We start from the raw sequence: 19985 nt of genomic DNA, 5'->3' as shown, positions 1-19985 counted from the left end.
GGCCTTGAAAACGAGGTAGGCTTAGCAAGCAGTAAAAAAAAAAAAAATGAACGCTGCAATGCTTTCAATTTTCATAATATAACTCTTATTGGCTTTTCTGGGATTAAATATGATGGATAAGGTCGGCTGGCCGGTTCGGAATTAAATAAAACCCAAATAACGTTCATGAAAATAGCTGCCGTTTGGAAATAGCACGCCAGAGATTGACGCCAGCTGCTGTCCAACATGAGTAACTGTCTTCCTGTGTCGGACGTGTGACAGTACCGTAGGTGGCTTTAAAGCGTCTCAGTAGCAGGGTGGATTAGCTTGTGCTTGGAGGGATGCTGCTACTGGGTCCTGGTTCAAAAAGGCCTGAAGGCAATTCAGTCAACCAGTACAGGAGCTGAACTGCATGTAATAGCAACTTTATATCAACAATTTACACATAAGCAAACCTTTTCTCTTTCTTTTTTTTTTTTTTTTTTTTACAGTAGACCACCTCCGGCACTCCAGTATAAGAAAGCAACACCCAGCTTTTATTAAACCCGGTCTGTTTTCCAGTAATAAACGTTTAGCAAAGATATAAAAATAAGGGAGAGCATTCAGAATAGCTGCAAAGTTCCCTTAAAACATCCGGGCTAAGCACAGTGGTGTTGTCAAAACGGCCAAATGTGTTTGCTACTAAAACATGGTGCAGGTTTCATACCTTTACTTACACATAACAGATGTAACAGACATATTCAGAAACTAAAGAAAGATTAGAGATTCTCCTGTAATGTGCTTTTTTTTTTTGTCAGGGAAAACAACACAATGTAACCACAGAACAGAAGCTTTTAAACATGTTCATAACTTAAACCTAAAATGTGTTACTGTCACATTCCTGTTCAGTAAACCATCCAGTCATTTTTGTGCATGAGTGAATGAGGGCTTTATGATTTTGGTTTAATGATATGCTCGGCTGCTTTGAGTCACTGTATTGTTCCCTAAGCTTCATTGACCAAATGAAAAAAAAAAAAAAAAAAAAAAATAGCCCCTCCTCCTGTGGATCTTTCCACTCCGTTACTAAGGCAGCTGGATCAATGCCATGGCAACCGGGACTTGTTAGATGTTGGGAGAAGATGAGTGTGTGTGTGTGTGTGTGTAGTCTCAGTCCTGCACACCTCGCTCCGTCAGGGACCAGATGTCTTGGGCAGGTCCTGGTTCTCTGCCAAGTGGAGCTTTTGTCTGGACACGGACGCGTTAAGGACTCACACAGTGGGACTTTGAAATGAACACAGATCATTCAAATGCGGCGTCTGCTCCTGGGGTTGCTGGGTCTTTCCCATAAAAAAAAAGAGGCGTTCATTACGGAAAGGATACATTGAGGTGCTGAGCTCTTCCAGCTGCAGAAACAAAGGGATGAGAGGTGTATTGAAAACAAAACAAACAAAAAAAAATGCAGGACAGAGCGCTAATCTCTAAGTGTGATCACATTACATAACAGTGCGTGGATCAGGTCAATATTTCAATGAAACTCGTGCCATCTGACTACACTGTTTACGAATGCGAATGCTCGGCTTGCCTTCTCGCGTAAGGAAAGTTGCCCCACAGCCAATCTGCTCCATGGAAAATAATCCGCTGCTGCAACAGCTAGCAAGTATTGAGCTGTCGGCTTTTTCGCACCACCCTCACACATAGCACTGCGACTGCCCTGCAGTGAGCATACCAGCCTCGGGTGTGGGTAACCAGGAGAACGCAACACACTAACAACAGAAACTCAAGGCATTTTTAGAGAGCAATTAACACTGTCGGCAGATATAAAAATAACTAATACACTGCTGTGTGTTAACGTCCCCCTGAACAGAATATTTAACTTCATAGAACTATCCTTGACAGTCTGGACCTACAGTAAAAACTCCCTTCACTCTCTTTAAGGAGCTGCTTACCCCTCTTCAGTGTCCTGTCCAACTTGGCACAAGTACAGTACTGCAGTAGATTCAGATTTATTATAACGCAGGAGTTGTTTCAGGCATGCAACGAGTGAAATTTAAAGGTAATCAATAAAGAAATATACTTTATGGTGTTCTAGTGTATCTTTGTTAAAGCTACAGCATCATGTAAATTATGAAAATAACTGTCAGTTCCATTCGAGCCTAATCAGCAGCAGGTAAGTCTTTCCGTATATCTTAAGTGTATTTGTCTTTTGTGGAGACGTTCTCCCCCAGGTGCAGGTGCAGGTGTCATACAATGATTTTATGTCCACCTGTAGTGCCTGTTTGCCAGAGCTGATAAAGGGAGTATGGCAGAGCCTGCGGTGGAGAATTGAGAGTCACAACTGTAACCCGGGTTCTATGAGTTCACCGTCTCCGACAGCCAGGAAGAATGAAATAGAACCTCAAAGTGTCAAAGAGAGGTTTTTGATATTCTGAATAAATTATGAGAACGATTGTATTATAAAAAGGGAGGTTGTTCAGTGGTAAGGGCAAAAATATCATTTCATTATTGGTGTATTTTTTTCCTCATCAGAGATTGCTGGAAGAGGAGAAGGGACTAAGAGGCCGTGGCCGTGTATCATCTGGGCACACCAAGAGTACTTTCATTAGCCTTGCAGTAAAAAAAAAAGAAAAAGTTTTTCACTGCGGCTTTGATCTGCTAACGTGATTCATGCTTACGTTGCACAGCAGGTGTTCCAGGTTGTGGTCCGAGGCGCACTTCCTCTGGTCCTCGGAGAGCTCCTCCACGTGGCTGTCCAGGCTGAAGTGCAGTCGTGCCAGCTTCTCCTGCATCTCACGCACGTGTTCCAGCTGCTCAAAGGAGCACACCTTACCTAGAAACCAGACGGGTTAAACCAGACTGCTGCTGCTGCTGCTGCTGCACACTTCACCGAGGGTGCAAAGTGTTACCTCTTTTGATATCACCAAAGTCAAAAGTATTTCCATGGCAGCCGATTAGTATAAATAGCACCGAGGCTATTTGATTTCAGTGTGATTGACGTAACAAAGTAGCTTTTCAATCGCCTTTATTTTCGGCCTGTAACAGAATATTCCCTCGGTGGCCTGAGAAATCCGGGTTGTCTTACCGAAAGCCTGCAGTTTGCCTGAGTGGAAGTCGTTGAGGAGGTTGAGGAGGCCTCCCTCCATCTCTCTCACGTCTGAGACATCTGTGAGGAACGAGTGCTGCAGGGGGGAAGACTGGACTACTTTACTGGGCCCTGCTGGCTGGGGGGCCCTGGGCTTCTCTTTGTGGGGCCTGAGAGAAAAAGGGCAGACAGTCACATTTGGAGGTGAATGCAACCACTCTTGTTCACTTGAGCTGTTATTATTAGCAGTAAAATGTCTAAAAGCTTGATGTTTAGGGTGTGTAACCGTAACCAGTTAATCCACATGAAGAAAAAGGCAGCAGGCGTTTCTACGTTACAGTTTTCAGGAGGGTAACGAAGATGCAAACCTGGTGATCTTTGGTGGAGCTGCGACGGTCGCCAGCACCTCTTTGGGTTGTCCTGGGGCGCCTATGGATCGCTTATACTTGCCTCTGTTCTTAGGGGAGGGAGGCTGCGGCAGGCCTAGGGAGAAGGTGGCACTTTTGCTGGCAGGCAGGACGGAGAGCTTGCGGGGGTTGATGGGGGGAGGAGGGGGCTGCGGGAGGGACACCTTGGGGCTCCGCTTCTTGCGTTTGTCTTCCATTACTCGCTTCTTTTTCCCACCGGGGCAAGGCGAGGGAGTGCAGCCCGGTTGGCGTGCAGGACGTCCTGAAACAACAAAGGTGGGAAGTTGAAAAGCAGCCGCCTTCTCTCTGAGGAGAACTGTGCCAAAAGTAGCACTGCAGGCCGGGATCCTCCTCTGTGCGACGTTTAGGGATGGTTCCATTAGTTTGACAGCAGCAGACCGCAGACGTAGAACTGTCACAGAAGAAAAACAAATCCTGCGTGCTCCTGCTGTTAGGTTTCTACATTGTAATAAAAAGCGAGAGTGACGAAGAGGAGATATTTTTTAGACCAGCCTCAAGAAGGAAAGAGCTTAGTCAATACGTGTGAATGGAAGGATGATGCATTACTGTTTTCTAACTACACAAATAAATTATATGCTTCAGGAATGATCAAGAAGTCTGTAAAGATTTCAGGACACAGATGAGTGAAACACGCAGATTACAGATATTATAGACCATCATTTACAGACAAAGCCTGAATGGAAAAATTAGGATATAGGAGCTGCAGTAGACAAATAGAAACACCACTGCAATTTAATGCAACAGTCGTCATGTATGAGTTTGAGTTAGGGTAGTAATAGGGTATGTATTCGATATTGTATTGCAGGAGGCTTATTCCTTAAGGTATTAGCTGTTTGTCTACGTTAATGGATCTGGGAAGGAGGCAGAGTTGCAGTCTTACAAACTTCTCTGTGTCTCCTCTAGAGCAACAACAAAAGAGGAGTTATTTGTAAGAAGATAATAAAAAAATCAATACAAACACTCTACAAGGACAGAACACTTAAATGTTCTTTTTTTTTGTCTGAATATGCTTTAACAAATGATCTGATGACTGATCTGTTTAGTTTGATTGACGCATGGCTGCAGCATGATGAATATGTCAGTTTAAAGCACTCTACGCCATCCAGTTATCCTGATCATCACATCCCAGGAAGCACAGACCGAGGCATCCATCTCCACCTCTAATTTATCCATTAGTCCTAAAACTAAACAAAGCTTTAACTCATTTGAGAGCCCGACTATTATGTCCCAATTGGAAAACACATAAAAAAAAATCAATTCAGGGATCTGTACAGCACCTTGTGGCAATTTGGACCGTTACAGACGAACACAAATAAATCTGAACTGAACAGAATTCAGCTGAACTGGATAAATAACGCTCTATGTCAGCACATTAGTTGGAATCACTGTTTTAATAGCAGCTGTCTCCTGAACACTGCGCCTGCCGCTCTTCAAGTAGGATCCAAAGATGGCCACTACAGTAATAAACAATGGCAACTTTATGCGCTGAAATATCCATTTTTCCTGAGAGCGTACCTCTTATACACAATTGGAATTGCGAACAACACGTAGAGAGACGTTTGCTGCATCGCGTGTATAAATTCGGGCTGAGAGAAGACGGATTTATCGTCTGCGGATGACACAAATAAGACTTACCGAATCAATTACGCACCAGAGAGCAAACCGGCTGAGCGCGGCGGCGCATTTCTCGAGCATTAGGATTCAAAAGGTCGCTTCACATGAATTAACCATTTAAAAAAAAAAAAAAAAAAATCAGGACGGTTCAGTGCTCCCCGCTGTGGCGGCGTAGATTACGGATGAAATGTAAAGCGCGGTATCGATGCGCTCGGCTGGTGCGGAGATGTCGTCTTTATCCTTCTTAAAGGGCCAGTGCGCCGCCCCGTGCGCCTGGAGCAAGAGGAGGAGGAGGAGGAGGAGCCCTGTATGTTGCCGTTAGTGTTTACTCAGTGCAGCGACCAGGATGCTCCGTGCGGCTGAAGGCATGCATCAGCTGATGATCCGTATCTAACATAAATAGTCTATTATGGCCAGGGGTGTTTCATATTTTTGCTCCAAACAGTCCGCATAGTAACGCCAGTCGCTCTACATTTATCACAACAATCCTCCATTTTTTTGACATCTTGAAGTGCCAGTTTCTCACAGTTTTGTGGATATTTAACTGGTGAATCCTCTACTCCAGACACTGACCTCTCTTGTGTTGTCTGTATCCAACTTGTTAGAGGTTTCTTAAAGATGCTTCACCACTCCTATCCAAATAGCTTCTTTAGTTTTAACCTACTGGTGGGGAGTTTATTAGGAGCATCTGTGGGTTGGGGTTAGGTGGACACTCAAATGGCTGTCAGCTGCACAGTACAAAAGCTTAGATGACTGAGAATCTTCCCAGAGATCTTGTGATACCTATCTTATGCCGGCTCTGCAGGACCTTTTCCAAAGTCTGACGAAATGACTCCACTTTATTGTAACATTGGTCTTTTGTCCATTAGGATCACGGTGGGTTGTCACATTTACTGTGAATAATTAATGTATAGTGCATATTGAAGTCTGTGGGGGCGACGCTACATGATGGCACATGTGAGAATAATGACTCTTCTCTCCAAAAGCAGCCTTCAGCGTTCATATCGACTCTTAAAAGAGAAACAATGGTGAACTCTGACCCGCAGGTCTCCTCAGTCATCAAAACAGGAAACACTTACTAGTCCTCAGAACACATGCTTGAAATAGTTACAGAGGTGCTATGTGACTGGACCGCTTGTTTATTTTTAACTAGAAGCTTAATGTCAGGTTTGACTTAGAGGATGTTGCCAACTGGGCTCTGGCATTTCTCAATCAACTGTGGAGACTGCTGCACAAAACTTCACAAAACTGAAACAATTTTAAGTAATACAAAAATATTTCTTTTTATTATGGCAGATCAGAACAAAAATGTGACACAAAAAGCAGATTGTAGAAAAAATACAGGGCTCTTAGGCATGTTCTGTTTTGTTCCATAGTGAGAATGATCAACAATAATTTAAGTCTAGCTGACTTTCTGGTCTGAGGAGCTGTTTGAGAACGAGTATGCCTTCCCTAGGACTATTCTGTCTCGCAGGAGCTTGAAGAAGGCGTAGTAGTTGCTGAAGAGAATCAGGGCCAGCGATATCGTCTGATGCCACTTTTCTGAGCACATCAACGAGTAGAGCTGGTAGAATATCATGGCACCTTCCAGGATGATGAGTATGTTCAGTATTCGTAAAGGCTTGTTGAAGAAGAACTAGAAGAGGGAAGGGATAATTAATACAAAACGAATATGTCAGAGCAGTCTCTGGTGAGCATTGTAGTTCTACCACGGCTGTCCATTTACGATTACTTACATAGAAGCGATAATGTGAAACGTCCGACGGGATCGCAACATTATAGTGGCCCATGGCCTTATAGACATTCTTATTATGCTTAACCAGGACTCCCTGAGGCCACATGTACTCCTCTGTCCATCTGTGCAAAAAAAAAGCAACAACAACGGAGTGAGATTTTGATTCAAAATGAGTCTGACTGGACCTAAAAGTCCAAAGAGAGGTACGCACATGTGCTGGAGGACGTTTGAGCAGAGTGAGGGGTCTACTTTCTGCCAGCAGCCGAGGTGAGCTGCCGCTTTGTGGAGCAGGTCACAGTATCGAGGGGGCAACAGGTGCCTCATGAGGATGACTGACGTGCTCACTGACACCAGGATGAACAGCTCACAAGACCAACGCTTGTCCACGTACTGGGTGCTCTGAAGGAGAAGACGAAGGCAGGAACGTACCAAGAGGTGTGAGAAGAGTTACTGAAGCAGGTTAAAGGTCAAATTCGTGTTTATAAAGACAGCTCTTTACCTTTACAAACCATACAGGAACAAACGCCACATAGTAAGCACTGAGCATTGAGCTGACCAGCACTTCCTTCATCCTCCAGTTGAAGTCCATCTTCAGGTACTCCACCTCCTTCCGGATGAGGTCCGGGGAGAGGCAGCAGGCGTGTGTCGGCATGGCCTGGACGCCGTACAGCTGGCTGGTGTGCTGCTTCCACGTCTCCTTCAGCACAGTCAGGTAGTCCCTCCCCCGGCCCATGCTGCCCACCTCTTTAGAGCCGATGCTGGCGATGGGGGAGAGCGGACCCGCCCGCCGGAAGTCACAGTTCAGTCGGAAGAACGGGATGTACATCCCAAATCTGTGGAAAAACAAGGGCTACAGTTAATTTCTGCGGGACGTCTAGCCTGGCATATGAATCATGCCACCTACATCTAGGAGGATTAGTAAATGCAAACACACCGGGGCCATCTACAGAACCACAAATTGTTGTCTTATAAATTCAGAACACTGCTATAGTACACTAGTTTGAGAGAGAAGGAAATGGGGGACGTATGAAACTCAAACTCAATTTCAAACTGCATTAATGGATCCAGGAAGGCAAAAAAAAACATTTGAATGTTCACTTCCACTATTCAAATATCCATTTCAGACTGCTTTTGTTGACCACGTACACAGGCTAATTCTCGCACCCTTCCAGCATAAACCATGGCATGCTATATCAGAAAAGACAGATAGGGTAGGTAACACCTAGAGACAATTGGTTTTATCCGTTTTAAATTGTGCCATGAATTCCACATATGAACATATAGGCTACATTAAACCGTATCAATGAAATAAATGTTCAAAGAGAGAGTTGGGGGAGGACGGTAAGTTCATTGAACAATTTATTTTAGAAGACGTTGACTGCCCTTCAGCTAATAGGTGAGAAAACTAGGAGATAACAGCCTTTGAGTGTGAGGATTACTTACGGGTAGCAGAGGAAGAGCAGGCTGAGGACAGAATAGGTCCTGAAGAGGTAAATGAGGGAACGGCAAAGACTCCAGCCTGTCAGCGTTAGCACTGCGAAGCGCACCATCACTAAAAAGATTGAATGAGGAAAGGAGAGTTTCCCACTCTGTGAGGCCTGGAGACAGAATAGTTAAATACATTAATACAATTTTGCAGCGATGCAAAAACAAAAGGAACGATGTGATTACTTGAGAGGCTGGAACAAAGGCTCGAGGAAGACAAAAACTAAATTCTTACCTCTTTAACAATTGCTGCAATTAACCTCCTCGCCAGTATGATGATTGTGAACACCAGCATGTTATAATCAATGAGATGGAAGTTCTGCAAATCAGAAAATTGATTAAGGGTTATACCAAGTGGCTCAATGCCTCTGTCAATCATACTTACTGTTGCTCTATTATGTACGCACAACATCTAGATGGAGGAGGGATCTCTACGCAGATGGTTTAACCAAAGTGTAACCAGGTTTTTTCCCTGTTAAAAGGGCGCTACAGGCCGTTTTCCGCTTAAAGAAACACGTTGGAGTTTTCACACCTATTTCATTGTTCCGAAACTGGGACACTTGTCTCCTGGGTTGGTTTGTTTGGACTGCTGTGAAGCAGCAATCACACCTTCAAAGCAGATTCACTGGGCTGAGACCAGGTTATAGAGCGTGATCACTCCCCTCAGCCATTTGCTCGCAGTGAGAACACACCTTATACACGGACCAGTATGGTGAGGTCATTGCATGCCCCCAGAGCTGCTCTTCTCCTTAGGAGTTTCTTATGTCGCAGCAACAGTGCAGAATCCCAGCTTATAGATGATAATGTTGTTTCTTTTGTGTCGGATTAATGCTCAACCAAACTGAACGCGCTAAAATCCAAATTTAATGAAAAATTGTAAGAATCACAAAAGGTGAAAGTGCGTCGAGTTGAGGGTGGGGCAGAACTTCTCCTCTATGAACTAAACTAAATATAGGTGTGAAAGTAGCCTGTGATTTGCGATATTAGAACAATTAAAATACAAATGACCCGACTTCAGCAGAAATGAGGCAACCCTCGAATTATAACAACCGCTCACCAGAGACGTGTGCGAGGGAGGGTGTGATGGGGGGTACCACCACACGGTCTTGTAGATGTTGACATAATGCACGAAGAGGGCGATGAGGTGGCAGAAGAAAAGATGGAGCTCGAACAACACGTTTCGGTCCACAGACAGCTCGGGGATCTTGCAGTGCTTCAGAGGAACCACGGTCTGCGCGGCGAGCGGAGGGCTGGACATGCACGTCCCCGATCCGTTCCTGTGGAAAGCAGAAAAACCACCTTGTAGCGTTTTCGTCATGGGCGCATGCAATGAAGCAGCGCACCGGAGTCCGGTTTACCTCGTGCGAGACCGAACCCCGGTCATCGGGGAGCTGGTCGTGTGGTTGCCATTGCTCACTGAGCCTGGTTCACCGCTTAGAGGAGGTCGGCAGTACGTGGTGCGATTTGCCCCTCTCCTTCCCCCGGCCATCGCAGACACACCCAGGGCTGACTTCTCTCAGCTGGCTGCTGTGGTTTGGCGATTTATTTCCTGTCTTCTATACCTGTTGCGGCGAAGCAGTCGGTCAGAAAGGGTGCAACGTTCAACAATTATGCAAAATTCATGCGATCGATCAAAAGTAGAATAAACACACACTTTCCAGTTCATTACATACACTGGGGGAAACTAATGCATTCTGACACAGCGGCGGTAGATTAATCTGTGTTTTCATTTTGGAGGCTGTGGTTTGCAGTGAATTGTGTTGTGTTTTGAAAGTAGTTGAATTTAACCCCAGCATAAACAGCATCCTGCAAAACGATCACACTGTTAAATGACCACCTTTCTGACACCGTGTTGTTACAACACTCACAGAATTGAGACTTAGTGCAGGGCTGTTATATTAGAATGCAGACATTTTCATTAGAGTACCTAATGAAATGGGGCGTGAGTGTAAGTTAATAGCTGGGCATGAATAATATTTTGGTCAGTGGGTGGCAATAAAATGAAAGGTGCATAGAGCCTAAATAAACACAACATAAATACACGTCGTTAGCCTCATAGCCTAATTGCCTAAGTCATTGTTTGACTGATTGTTACAATATCAATTAAAATACCAACGTGCTTGCTAATAGTAGTTTTTTTCTTGTTTTCCGAAAACGCTCAGACAAGACGCAAGCAATTATGCAATTAGGCTAATGATACACAACCTCTATACACAGTGGATGACAATTTTTAGTGTCGTACAGGTAGGTGTGTACTCCATAGCCACGTTTTCATTTTTCATATTAGTCGTGTTATATAACATTCAAAATTAGATTTAGTTAGATTTATCTTTTTACGATTGATTTTTAAATTTTAATTTCTACTGTTCATATAGAGCTGTAAACAAAACCTCCTGTACAGCCTGTGTTCTGCAATGACAATTAATACATTCTATACTATGTATCTGCAGGATTAAAAATAGAAACACGTGTAAGGCCAAACTGGACACATAGCCCCCCAACAATCCCCCCACCTCGTAAATGTGCACCAAACAGTTATCAGTTGTCGTTAAATAAGTTTGTACAGCATCCCTTAAGACGGTGCAGGTTTTTGCGGAAGCTGGCAGCACAGGCGCTAGCTACGCGGCTACATCCTTAGCTTCCCTCCCGGGGCCACAAACCTCCTCAATGGACCAGCACAGTGAGACACGAGGCACATGGCCAAAACAACGCGGACGTACACAATGAGGCACTGAGCCCAGCGTGTCCGCCAAGACCAATGCCCGATTAAACATCAAGACCGAGGCCTAGGCTAACACTATCTCTGGCTAACTGGCTAACCCTCTGGCTAGCCTCCTACCGACAACAAACAAGCTATAAGAGAACATGCACCCTTACCAGGATCTGATGCTGAGATGCACGGGCTGTAGGCTAAACGCAATACATTTCCAGGACACTTACTGAAATACGGGGTTGTTTTTTAGTGAAAGCGTCGGAGGCAGTCATTGTTGATGTGAAACTAGCCGATGATAGATGGGGGCGCGGATGCGTTATAGACCTGTGGGAGGAGAGACATTTAAAGAGACATTCCGCAGATATTTAAGATGGGGGGTGAAAGTCTCAAACCAAGTGTGCTCTGGACAGATGAAGTACTTAGAATCATGATCTAGATTCAATTAGATCAGATGAGATTCAACTTTGTTGTCATTACGCAGGTACAGAGAAACGAAATGCAGTTTAGCATCTAACCATAGGTGCAATGAGCAGTAAGCGCGTGAATAGTGAATGGACGAATTTGTTTATTTCAGTCACACGCCACCACCACCACCAAAACCAACCGTTTTATGTGGACAGTTTAGCCAGAACTTATTAATGTTGTGTAACTACAACCGTACAGTTCACATACACACAATAATGCCACAATTCAGGAAGGAATAGGCTTATATTTCCCTATCCTACACAGTCCATAAAATTAAATTAACTAGAACATCAGCATTAGAAAATAAGACAGAAAGAGTCATTGCGGTAATTAATAATTATTTTACATTATAATTGTTTTACATTTTAGGCGTTTCTTAAAACTTAAATACTATGTAACTGACACTAGAGGAAACAGGCAGATGATAAATGTAAATTGTTATACTTCCTGTTTAGTCTACCTACATTTAAAGTACAAATCCATCCACATAGCAGTACCTCAATCAACACGACTAAAGGATTGGTCATTGTTCATTAAAAATATGAAAGCGTTGATTTGCTGTTGGATGATTCCCTTTCATTTCACTGTGCATAGGCACAGATCATGTCAGTGCCTTAATTAGCTGTGTAGCTTTAATATATTTTAAACAACTACTTCGTACTCACTGTATAAAAACCCAATATAGATGATGTTAATAAACACATCTGCATGAACCTTCAGGTTCAAAGTTACATTTAAACACCCCAGTTAATTGATATCAGGCAAAGATAATGAGCAAAGATAAAAACCTGGAAAACCAAAGTGAGAGCAAAGAATTTTACTCTATATTGAACTAGAAACTTTAAGCGGAAACTATGTTTTAAAACCAATGCAAATATATAAAGTCACCTGGGAGCACATGAACTTTTACTGGCGCCATTTTCACATCATAACCTCATTTCAAAATGAATCAGTCCAGATAGAGGTTACTCAAAATAGGATCACTACCTACATGATGTGGAATAAGACTGAAAGGCAAATCAAAGTAGATGTATTATCCACTCACTGCAATGCATGATGTTAGATACTACTTGTACCAACAACTCGCGTGATCAAATGCAGAAGGGCTTCGTGAAAGATTGGTGAGCAGAATTTAGAGGGACCTAGTGTATTAACTGCAACAGTATTTATGATCATGATTTGTGAAAGTGCAGCCACCTGCAACTACAAACTGGTTTCCAATAGTTTACACGCTGAGTGGGACGTCTTCCAGAATCACGTTTCCGTAACAAAATAAAACATACCAAATGGTGACTGTAGGGGAACTTTCACATTTTTACCTCGGTGTGAGACAGCCACTTTAGTTACATGCCTGGAAATCCAGCTGATCGCAATCAACCTACAAGTTTGACAGGTTCCCTTTAACTGGCTAAAGGATGGAATAAAAATGCAAAGTTTACAAGTTTTATTTTCTTTTTTTAATAAAAAGGCAATTAAAAGGTCTAAAAAGGCTAAAAAATACTGTTAAAAATTAAATCTGGATACAAAAGACTAAACCTATACATGATCAATGACAATACAAAACACTTTTTTTTTTTAAATAATAAAAAAATGTTATGTAAATAAAGCAATATCATGAAAGATTGGAGCATTTTCTCAGTGAGAAAAACCACTTCAGAGACTCTGAGGCCTCTGCTTTTTCCTGGGACTATCAATGGACCTACAGAAGACAAGAAAAAATAATTAGTAACCCTTATCTGTACTGGTTAAACATTTGTAATTTCTTAACTGACCTTTATGGTCCAGTCCAATGAACTTCAGTGAATCAACTGTACCTACACAGTTCTGACCACCTAAGAAGAGAAAGGAAAATGAGATCTTGGACACAGCAGCATTTGCATGCATACAGTGAACAATAGACATGCAAAATAAATTTTGTACTACAGAATAAAAAGTATCATGCAACTCAAGCTAAGGGGCTTTTGTCGACCAATGGGATGTTTTAAGGCTTTGGGTGCAACTAATTTTCATTAATCTACAGTCTACAGAAGTTATCAAGATGGAAATAAGTATTGAGTGAAATGAATGGATCATTATTGGTTTTATTTGAGCAAGAGTTGCATCACAACCATGATTGTTCGGTACGGCTTATTTTGCTCGGAAATAACTACTGATAGCATAATTTTGTACTTAAATGTTTTTGATATGTTTTGGATGACTTGCATTACTTGGATGTTTTGTACAGAAAAATAAAACAAAAGTCTAACAAATGAGTGTTGGGGTTAGTTTTACCTTCTTGTGGCGATCTTTAGGCTTTTAGAATCCTCTCCTCTGCGATATTTTTCTTTTATAAAAACCAGCCAGCATGACTTTGCATCAAAGTCAAGTAAGGTCCCTGCAAGCTTGATTTGAAATACTGTTGAAGTTCAGTTATTTCAAGTGGCTGAAGATGCACTGCTCTCGAGAGCTTGGAGAGATACACTAACTAAAGGTTAATGACAATACATGTTCAAGCACTATGATATATCATTGTCAAGTCAAACATGTATTTGGCAGCACATTACTTCAAGGAACGATGAGCTTTATTTTTTTTTTGAAGGCGACATTACAAGTGTCATTTAGTTTTGAAAAACAGACGAAGAGGATTATCATTGTCAAAACATTTTTTTTTTTTTTGATTTAAATATCAAGCTAGCGTGTATACATCAGCTACAACAGCGTTGTCAGCACTGCTGAGAACCACTAACGACCACTTCCACAAACTGAAGAAATTCCTTTGGTACAACAAAGGCAAAATACCAGGTTTAGATCGATTAAAAAGAAACTAGAAACTTTATTGAAACACGCACTGCAGAAATACATTTTGGGATATGTTTAGTATCCTATTTAGTCCAAAGGTACACAAGCATTATGCATTTTGGAGACGGCACGACTTAAAGCATACACAATTGTCCTAAGGTTATGTACAAAATATTGAGTTGGCTGCAGCCTTCCTCGAACACAATATGTATTGATAATCCTTCAAACCTATGTGTCAGCGGTCATTTTGACAGTAATAGTAATAGACTACTTCGTAATATGCCAATTGTGGAAAAATATTTCTGTCAAATAGATTACTAGTTTTTATGAGATTTTTTTACTTCAAACATTAGATTTGTAATGTATAGACAAATTTAAGACTTAGTTTGCAGCAATAGAGCTCAGTGCTGTTTGACTTTGTATCTAACTCGGTTTTATTTATAGCAAATTTAAATCAAGCAACTAAGAATAATTTTTTTTGTCCAGTCAAGAAGGACTTTTAAAATCCAGCCTATGTGTTCGTTTATCGCCACAGTCACAGTTTGTTCAATAACAGTTAACTGAAATAATCATCAAATGTCACTTAAAAATATCACTCAGTCCTTTAAGTTTATGCCTCTAGGATCTTAACTACGCAACTGAAAACATTAAATGGAACCAGACCGTGTAAAAATTTCTCTTTTGTGCTATGATACATCCAACGAAACAGCTCAACCGAGTTTAAAAAAAAAAAACCCAAAGTAGAATAAACCATAAAAAAAGGGGGAACAAACGAGAGGGAAATTACTTTTGAAAAGTTAAGCGAGTTACAATTGGAGACAGTTGCTATAGCAACTCTCTACCAGTAGTCGTTCAGTATCTTCCATAGGGATGCTCTCTGTACGACCCTTTCGACTGCCGAGATTGGGGAGCTTTGCCTCCGGCCCCGGAGTTGGACCATGAGTTGTCCCAGTCATCTTGAGCTACAGATATAAGACAGAGAGAGGCACAAAATAGGCACAACATTAGTTAAAGATTCCGAGTGAGGTGGACATTAATGTCTGTGTGTGGTGTTTGGATGTCAAAGCTTACCATAAGAATCATATGATGTATCCTGGGCTTCACCGTGTCCATAATCATAATACTCAGTATCACTGAGGGAAGATCATATCAAGGAGTTAATACAGTGCCATATTAGTCATCTTAAATCGACAGATAAAGTTGCCAGTTTGGACTTACGCAGGGGCAGACTGCTGATTATAATAATTATCGTATCCCTCATACGATGGCTCTGCGTAAGACTCGTCATATGAAGGCTGAAAGTAAAAACAGGCCACATTAATCGGGTCTCAACTGTTACAGAATGAAACCACAGTACACCCTGGAGGCAAGTCATGTAAAATGTAGAAGCAGGACTTACGTAATCATCATAGCCATCGGGTTTGGACTGTGCCCCTGAAGGAGGCACCTGGTGCTGCTGGTGGGACATGCCGGTGGAGGGGAGCATCCGTGGAGCTCCTGCTGTAGGCGGTCTAGAGCGTGGAGCAGAGCCTCCTCTAGTAGGAGCAGAGGGTAGCCCGCCCCGGCCCGATGGGGCGCCTCTAGGAGCTCCGCCTCTTCCGGGTCCTCCCCGTGGAGCTCCACCGCGCATCGCTCCTCGAGGGGCCCCGCGTGGCATCCCTCGGCCCCTGTGGAAAATTTGGTAAAATAAAATCAACTGTAAGAAACAAATACCATAAGCTTTTATTTGTAAATGCTTGCTACGTGTTCAACATGTACATACCAAACAGGCCAGTACATGTTACATAGTAAAACTTAATTCAGGCTCCTACCTTGGTCCTCCAGCACCAGGTGGTCCACCTCTGCCTCTTCCCATGTGACCTCCTCGCCCCCTGCCTGAACCATCCTGGGATCCATTCAGGAAGTGAGGGTCCATGTATGGGTCATGCTCACCAGGTTCCTAGAGGAAAAAAAAAAAAGACAAAACTATCATATCTGCATGCTATAGTTGTGTAGCAGGCAGAGAGGAAATGACTTGCATAAGTAGAGTTACATTTCAAGTGCACAAAATCTTTCTGTGTCAGAGGTTTCACTGGACACATACCGGGATAAGGAACTTCTTGACCTCTTCCATGGCATGAGCCATGCGCAGATAGGCCTCTGGAATGGGTGCCGTCACCTCAATAAACACGTGAAGCTCCATGGCAAGGTGCGCATATTTGGCCTCACCACTCTTCCTAAGTTCTTCCTCCTAAAAAAGGACAAGTGAAATGTAAATGATTCATTGAATAGCAATCACAATAATAAACACTGTACAGAAAAGAAAACGTATCTATACGAACCTTACTCTTGTCCCTCATGGAGCCTTTTCCTAGTACTGAAATCTTTGCCCCAGTCTCCTCCTGGAGCCTCTTGATCGTGCTGCCCTGAGGTCCCAAAAGCTTTCCGACAAAGTTGACCTGTAAGAAAAGCATTTATTTTAGCACTCCACGGACAGAACAAGTCCTGTACCATGAAACTGCTCATGCAGAAACAAGCTTTGCCTTATATTAAGCGCATGACTGGAACAGTTGTGGGAGAGCACAGCTAACAAAGCGAGCATACTTCTGTCACTACACAGGAAAAATAGGCCATCTCTGAGTCTATGCATCACAGCCCACTAACAGACTTCTGTCCATTACACGTAGTCCCATTTAAAGGATCTCAGCGCCAATCCATTTAGGTTAGCTACCATGACTTCAACTGGTCACACCTACCAGGGAATTTAGTTAAAAATGGAGGGAAACACATACCCGAGGGTACTGCTTGGTAGGAATGAGCACTCGCTCTTTGAGCTTCAGATTCTTGGTGGCAAACAGGTCCAGATAGGTCTCCTTCTCTGGCTCTTTCTTGGTTTCCCCTTTCTGGATCCTGTCGATTTCTAAAGGGAAAAGAGAGGCAATAAACATGGATTAAATGTGAGGAATCCACATACGTAACGACTATAGCACTGAACACTGGGTGCACATAACAATGGCCAGAAACTGGCTCCTTCTCCGCTGATACTAGAGCAAGCTAAAAATCGGCCGTGTACATGTCGATCCTTCATATGTGGCGCATTTTGACCGATATGCATCAGTCTTTATTGTTTCCATCACAAATGAATTCGTGCAATGAATGAATGAAGACTTGCAGGGCCCTCCAATCACAGTCTGAGAGCCAGTGTTAATCAATGAACTCCAGCTCGGTGGATAAGCAGTGGTCTAACAAAGGCGCATTCATGCATGCAAATACATGTTTAATATCGGATGCGATGACTACTTAGAAAAGTGATAGAGCCAAATAAATAAAACATTTCAGCCACAGAGGTTTGGCTCAAACAGCTCGCCTCCAACCACGTGTATAATGCGCCATTGTTCAGGCCTCTGACAAGAAAAGCCGAACCAGGCCTCGAGCCGAGCTACCGCCAACTAGCCGGCGTTAGCCTCAAAGCTAGCATGCAGCCACAGTACCTGCAGAAATCAGCTTCATGGCGTGAGTGAACGACGAATCCAAGCTGTCCTTCTCGGCCAGCAGCTCGGGGAGATACTTATTGTCTTCCATTTTGTCTGTCTTCTGCGGAGGGGTTGTTAACTCTACGGCGGACTCGGAGTTGTTCTTGCTAGCGCTCACTTCGCTCATAATCTCGCGGCCGGACTGACGAACGAAGCTTTGCTCGGTCCGTTTGGCTTCTTAAATGCAGCTACAACCAACAAAAAAATAAGGACACGCTCTGGTTGCAAAAGAAAAGGAAAGGAAGAGTCCCGTCCGTGCCTTCGCTGTTGCAGGACGCGGCGCTTCGTTCAGTAGACAAAGGAAGGATGGCGCAGCTGCATTTGAGGGAGACGGCGATGACGTCACCGCTCCAGATGACTAAATCCTGGAGAGATGGTGTAGCTCCCTCTGGTTAATCCAGGCCTGGATCCGGATCGATTAAGTGGGTCACTCTGGAAACATTCACAGCGATGTCTGCATGAACCCATGTTACCAGATATATGCTCTCTTGCCAATCCACCAAGCACCCAAGTGAAAACACATGCATTCCAATATAACAGTACTATTTATTTGTTTTTATTTAACCAGGAAGTTCCATTGAGATCAGAAATCAATGGGACTCGCCTTTGATTTTGTAGGGCCGGCCATTGAGATTACAAATCGAGATGGAGATTACAAATTTCAATGGCCAGAGTAGCAGCCCTACAAAGTCAAAGGCAATATAAAATAGGTGCGTGATACATGATGAGCAATAAAACCGTAAAACATTCAAACTAAGAAACAGAGTGACAGATGTTCAAGAGCAGTGGCCTCTCAAGAAAAACTGTGGCATTCCTCCTTCACCGCATTCTTTGTGATACTCTTAAAATCACGAATGTTATTCCATGCGTTATTCCATGGTACATGACAGGAGAACGCTGTTTTTGCCCTGATCCGTTAAAAGCAGAGGAACATTCAAAAGCAACTACTTGGACTTGGAGTCTCACAGATAGTAACAATTAGAGCGGATTGAGAGAAGGTTGCTGAGGTATTCTCGGAGTTTACCCAGCAGAACTTTATAGATGAACATGCACCAGTGTTGTTGTCTCCAAATACTTAATGATGTCCAACCAACCAGATCATAGATAATGCAGTGGTAAGTGAGAGATTTTACATTTGAAATGAAACAGGGAGAATCGACTCTTTTATCAAAGTATTGTTTGTAGGATAAGATAAAATAAGTAAGATAAGAAGATAATGTAAGGCAAGAGAAATTTTAACAGGAAATATGTTAAGGTACAAAACTGTTTACATCTTGCACCAGGTTTAAATAGCCAAGCAAAAAAGTAATAAATATTGATGAACATCATGAGTAAAGACAAACTCCAAAAGGAGTTGCACCTAGTATTGCACCAAAATGACACAAGGCAATGACAGGGATGAGTTAATATGTAGATACAGATGTATTATGTTCCTTCTATGTCCAAGAAAAGAAGCTTGACAGCAGCGCTAAGAAATGGTGATGTTAAAGAGTCTGACTGCTGAGGGGACAGAGGACCTCCGGGAGCGCTCCGTCTTGCACTGGGTGCAGCAGTCTCTGGCTGAAGGAGCTACCCAAAGTACCAATTGTCGCACACAGAGAGGGGGTGTTCTTGATGTCTGACAGTTTGGCCAACACCCTCCTTCCCTCCACCTGCTCCACTGAGTCCAGGGGACAGCCTGTACTGTACTTGTAGTACCCTTCAATTGCATTGTGTTGTACAGACACGTGGCTCTGTTATTTTGACAACCCCAGTTTAGTCTTTGGGCAGGAAAAAACAACAGAAACAGTTGAACTACCACCTTTCTCAAGCTGTTAACATACACAGAACATTATAACAGTCACGAATGGGGATTTTAGTGCAGGATTGTTATATCTGGCGTAAAACAGTGTAAAAAAAAATATAATTGAACAGCTTTATATAGATATTTTCTTTATTATTTTTTAGAAAAATAAAATAATAGTAATGACACACGAATGAACTCAAGGTTTTCAGGCAGAGAACCAGAAAGATTGAGATTTGACACGTTTAATAGGTACCAGCAACTGTTACCTACAGTCACTTTGATGAGTGGTCACACTGATTACTTTGTGCTGTGGAGGCACGAGCACAGCCATTGTCCATTGATGACAGGTATGTTATTAGAAAGGTGCTCTGCAGCTTATGTGACAGAAATAGGTCTAAAGGTTGAAACTTGTTATGGCTGAACTGTTTTTGT

The 19985-nt window shown here is 42.8% G+C and overlaps 3 protein-coding genes across 6 annotated transcripts; all 3 read right to left on the bottom strand.

Moving 5' to 3' along the window:
- Positions 1–435: 435 nt before the first annotated feature.
- Positions 436–5345, bottom strand: ccdc28b (coiled-coil domain containing 28B). Of its 2 annotated transcripts, none has more exons than XM_047611239.1 (6): positions 5101–5345; positions 3406–3706; positions 3038–3207; positions 2631–2785; positions 1339–1361; positions 436–1203 (listed from the first exon to the last, which is right to left on the bottom strand). In XM_047611239.1, exons 2-6 carry the CDS (start codon positions 3639–3641, stop codon positions 1149–1151), a joined length of 639 nt encoding a protein of 212 aa, XP_047467195.1. In that variant the 5' UTR covers positions 3642–3706; positions 5101–5345; the 3' UTR covers positions 436–1148. The 2 variants fall into 2 exon arrangements, with proteins under 2 accessions (XP_047467195.1, XP_047467196.1); XM_047611240.1 differs by having other exon boundaries at positions 5117–5345.
- Positions 5346–6336: 991 nt separating this feature from the next.
- On the bottom strand, positions 6337–11787 carry tmem39b (transmembrane protein 39B). Of its 2 annotated transcripts, none has more exons than XM_047610556.1 (9): positions 11240–11787; positions 9658–9861; positions 9357–9576; positions 8535–8618; positions 8258–8412; positions 7314–7647; positions 7026–7213; positions 6816–6936; positions 6337–6715 (listed from the first exon to the last, which is right to left on the bottom strand). In XM_047610556.1, exons 2-9 carry the CDS (start codon positions 9786–9788, stop codon positions 6482–6484), a joined length of 1467 nt encoding a protein of 488 aa, XP_047466512.1. In that variant the 5' UTR covers positions 9789–9861; positions 11240–11787; the 3' UTR covers positions 6337–6481. The 2 variants fall into 2 exon arrangements, with proteins under 2 accessions (XP_047466512.1, XP_047466511.1); XM_047610555.1 differs by having other exon boundaries at positions 11177–11785.
- Positions 11788–12906: 1119 nt separating this feature from the next.
- On the bottom strand, positions 12907–18105 carry khdrbs1a (KH domain containing, RNA binding, signal transduction associated 1a). 2 transcript variants are annotated; one of them, XR_007114581.1, is made up of 11 exons: positions 17726–18105; positions 17027–17154; positions 16577–16693; positions 16339–16485; positions 16067–16194; positions 15655–15922; positions 15474–15550; positions 15327–15388; positions 15043–15217; positions 13250–13309; positions 12907–13176 (listed from the first exon to the last, which is right to left on the bottom strand). XR_007114581.1 is itself a non-coding variant. In XM_047610557.1 (9 exons), the coding sequence occupies exons 1-9, from the start codon at positions 17892–17894 to the stop codon at positions 15108–15110; spliced, it is 1206 nt and encodes a 401-aa protein (XP_047466513.1). In that variant the 5' UTR covers positions 17895–18105; the 3' UTR covers positions 14266–15107. The 2 variants fall into 2 exon arrangements, 1 of the variants encoding a protein (XP_047466513.1); XM_047610557.1 differs by lacking the exons at positions 12907–13176; positions 13250–13309 and having other exon boundaries at positions 14266–15217.
- Between the last annotated feature and the right edge of the window lie 1880 nt (positions 18106–19985).

Source organism: Mugil cephalus, chromosome 17 (assembly GCF_022458985.1).
Source record: "Mugil cephalus isolate CIBA_MC_2020 chromosome 17, CIBA_Mcephalus_1.1, whole genome shotgun sequence".
Lineage (NCBI taxonomy): Eukaryota > Metazoa > Chordata > Actinopteri > Mugiliformes > Mugilidae > Mugil > Mugil cephalus.
The sequence above is the reverse complement of the archived record's forward strand: the minus strand, read 5'-3'. Positions and strand labels throughout refer to the sequence as shown.

What these genes read in the sequence shown, in the direction of transcription:
- ccdc28b (XM_047611239.1), bottom strand. Translation starts at nt 3,641, where the DNA reads ATGGAAGACAAACGCAAGAAGCGGAGCCCCAAGGTGTCCCTCCCGCAG. An exon ending in GCTCCACCAAAGATCACCAG is followed by an intron (nt 3,208 to 3,405) that starts GTTTGCATCTTC and finishes TTTTTCTCTCAG; the next exon opens with GCCCCACAAAGAGAAGCCCA. An exon ending in AGGCAAACTGCAGGCTTTCG is followed by an intron (nt 2,786 to 3,037) that starts GTAAGACAACCC and finishes TCTGGTTTCTAG; the next exon opens with GTAAGGTGTGCTCCTTTGAG.
- tmem39b (XM_047610556.1), bottom strand. Translation starts at nt 9,788, where the DNA reads ATGGCCGGGGGAAGGAGAGGGGCAAATCGCACCACGTACTGCCGACCT. An exon ending in CTGCTCTTCCTCTGCTACCC is followed by an intron (nt 7,648 to 8,257) that starts GTAAGTAATCCT and finishes GTTTTTCCACAG; the next exon opens with ATTTGGGATGTACATCCCGT. An exon ending in TTTCACATTATCGCTTCTAT is followed by an intron (nt 6,716 to 6,815) that starts GTAAGTAATCGT and finishes TCCCTCTTCTAG; the next exon opens with TTCTTCTTCAACAAGCCTTT.
- khdrbs1a (XM_047610557.1), bottom strand. Translation starts at nt 17,894, where the DNA reads ATGAGCGAAGTGAGCGCTAGCAAGAACAACTCCGAGTCCGCCGTAGAG. An exon ending in CCTGGTGCTGGAGGACCAAG is followed by an intron (nt 15,923 to 16,066) that starts GTAGGAGCCTGA and finishes AATTTTCCACAG; the next exon opens with GGGCCGAGGGATGCCACGCG. An exon ending in TACATCATATGATTCTTATG is followed by an intron (nt 15,218 to 15,326) that starts GTAAGCTTTGAC and finishes TTATATCTGTAG; the next exon opens with CTCAAGATGACTGGGACAAC.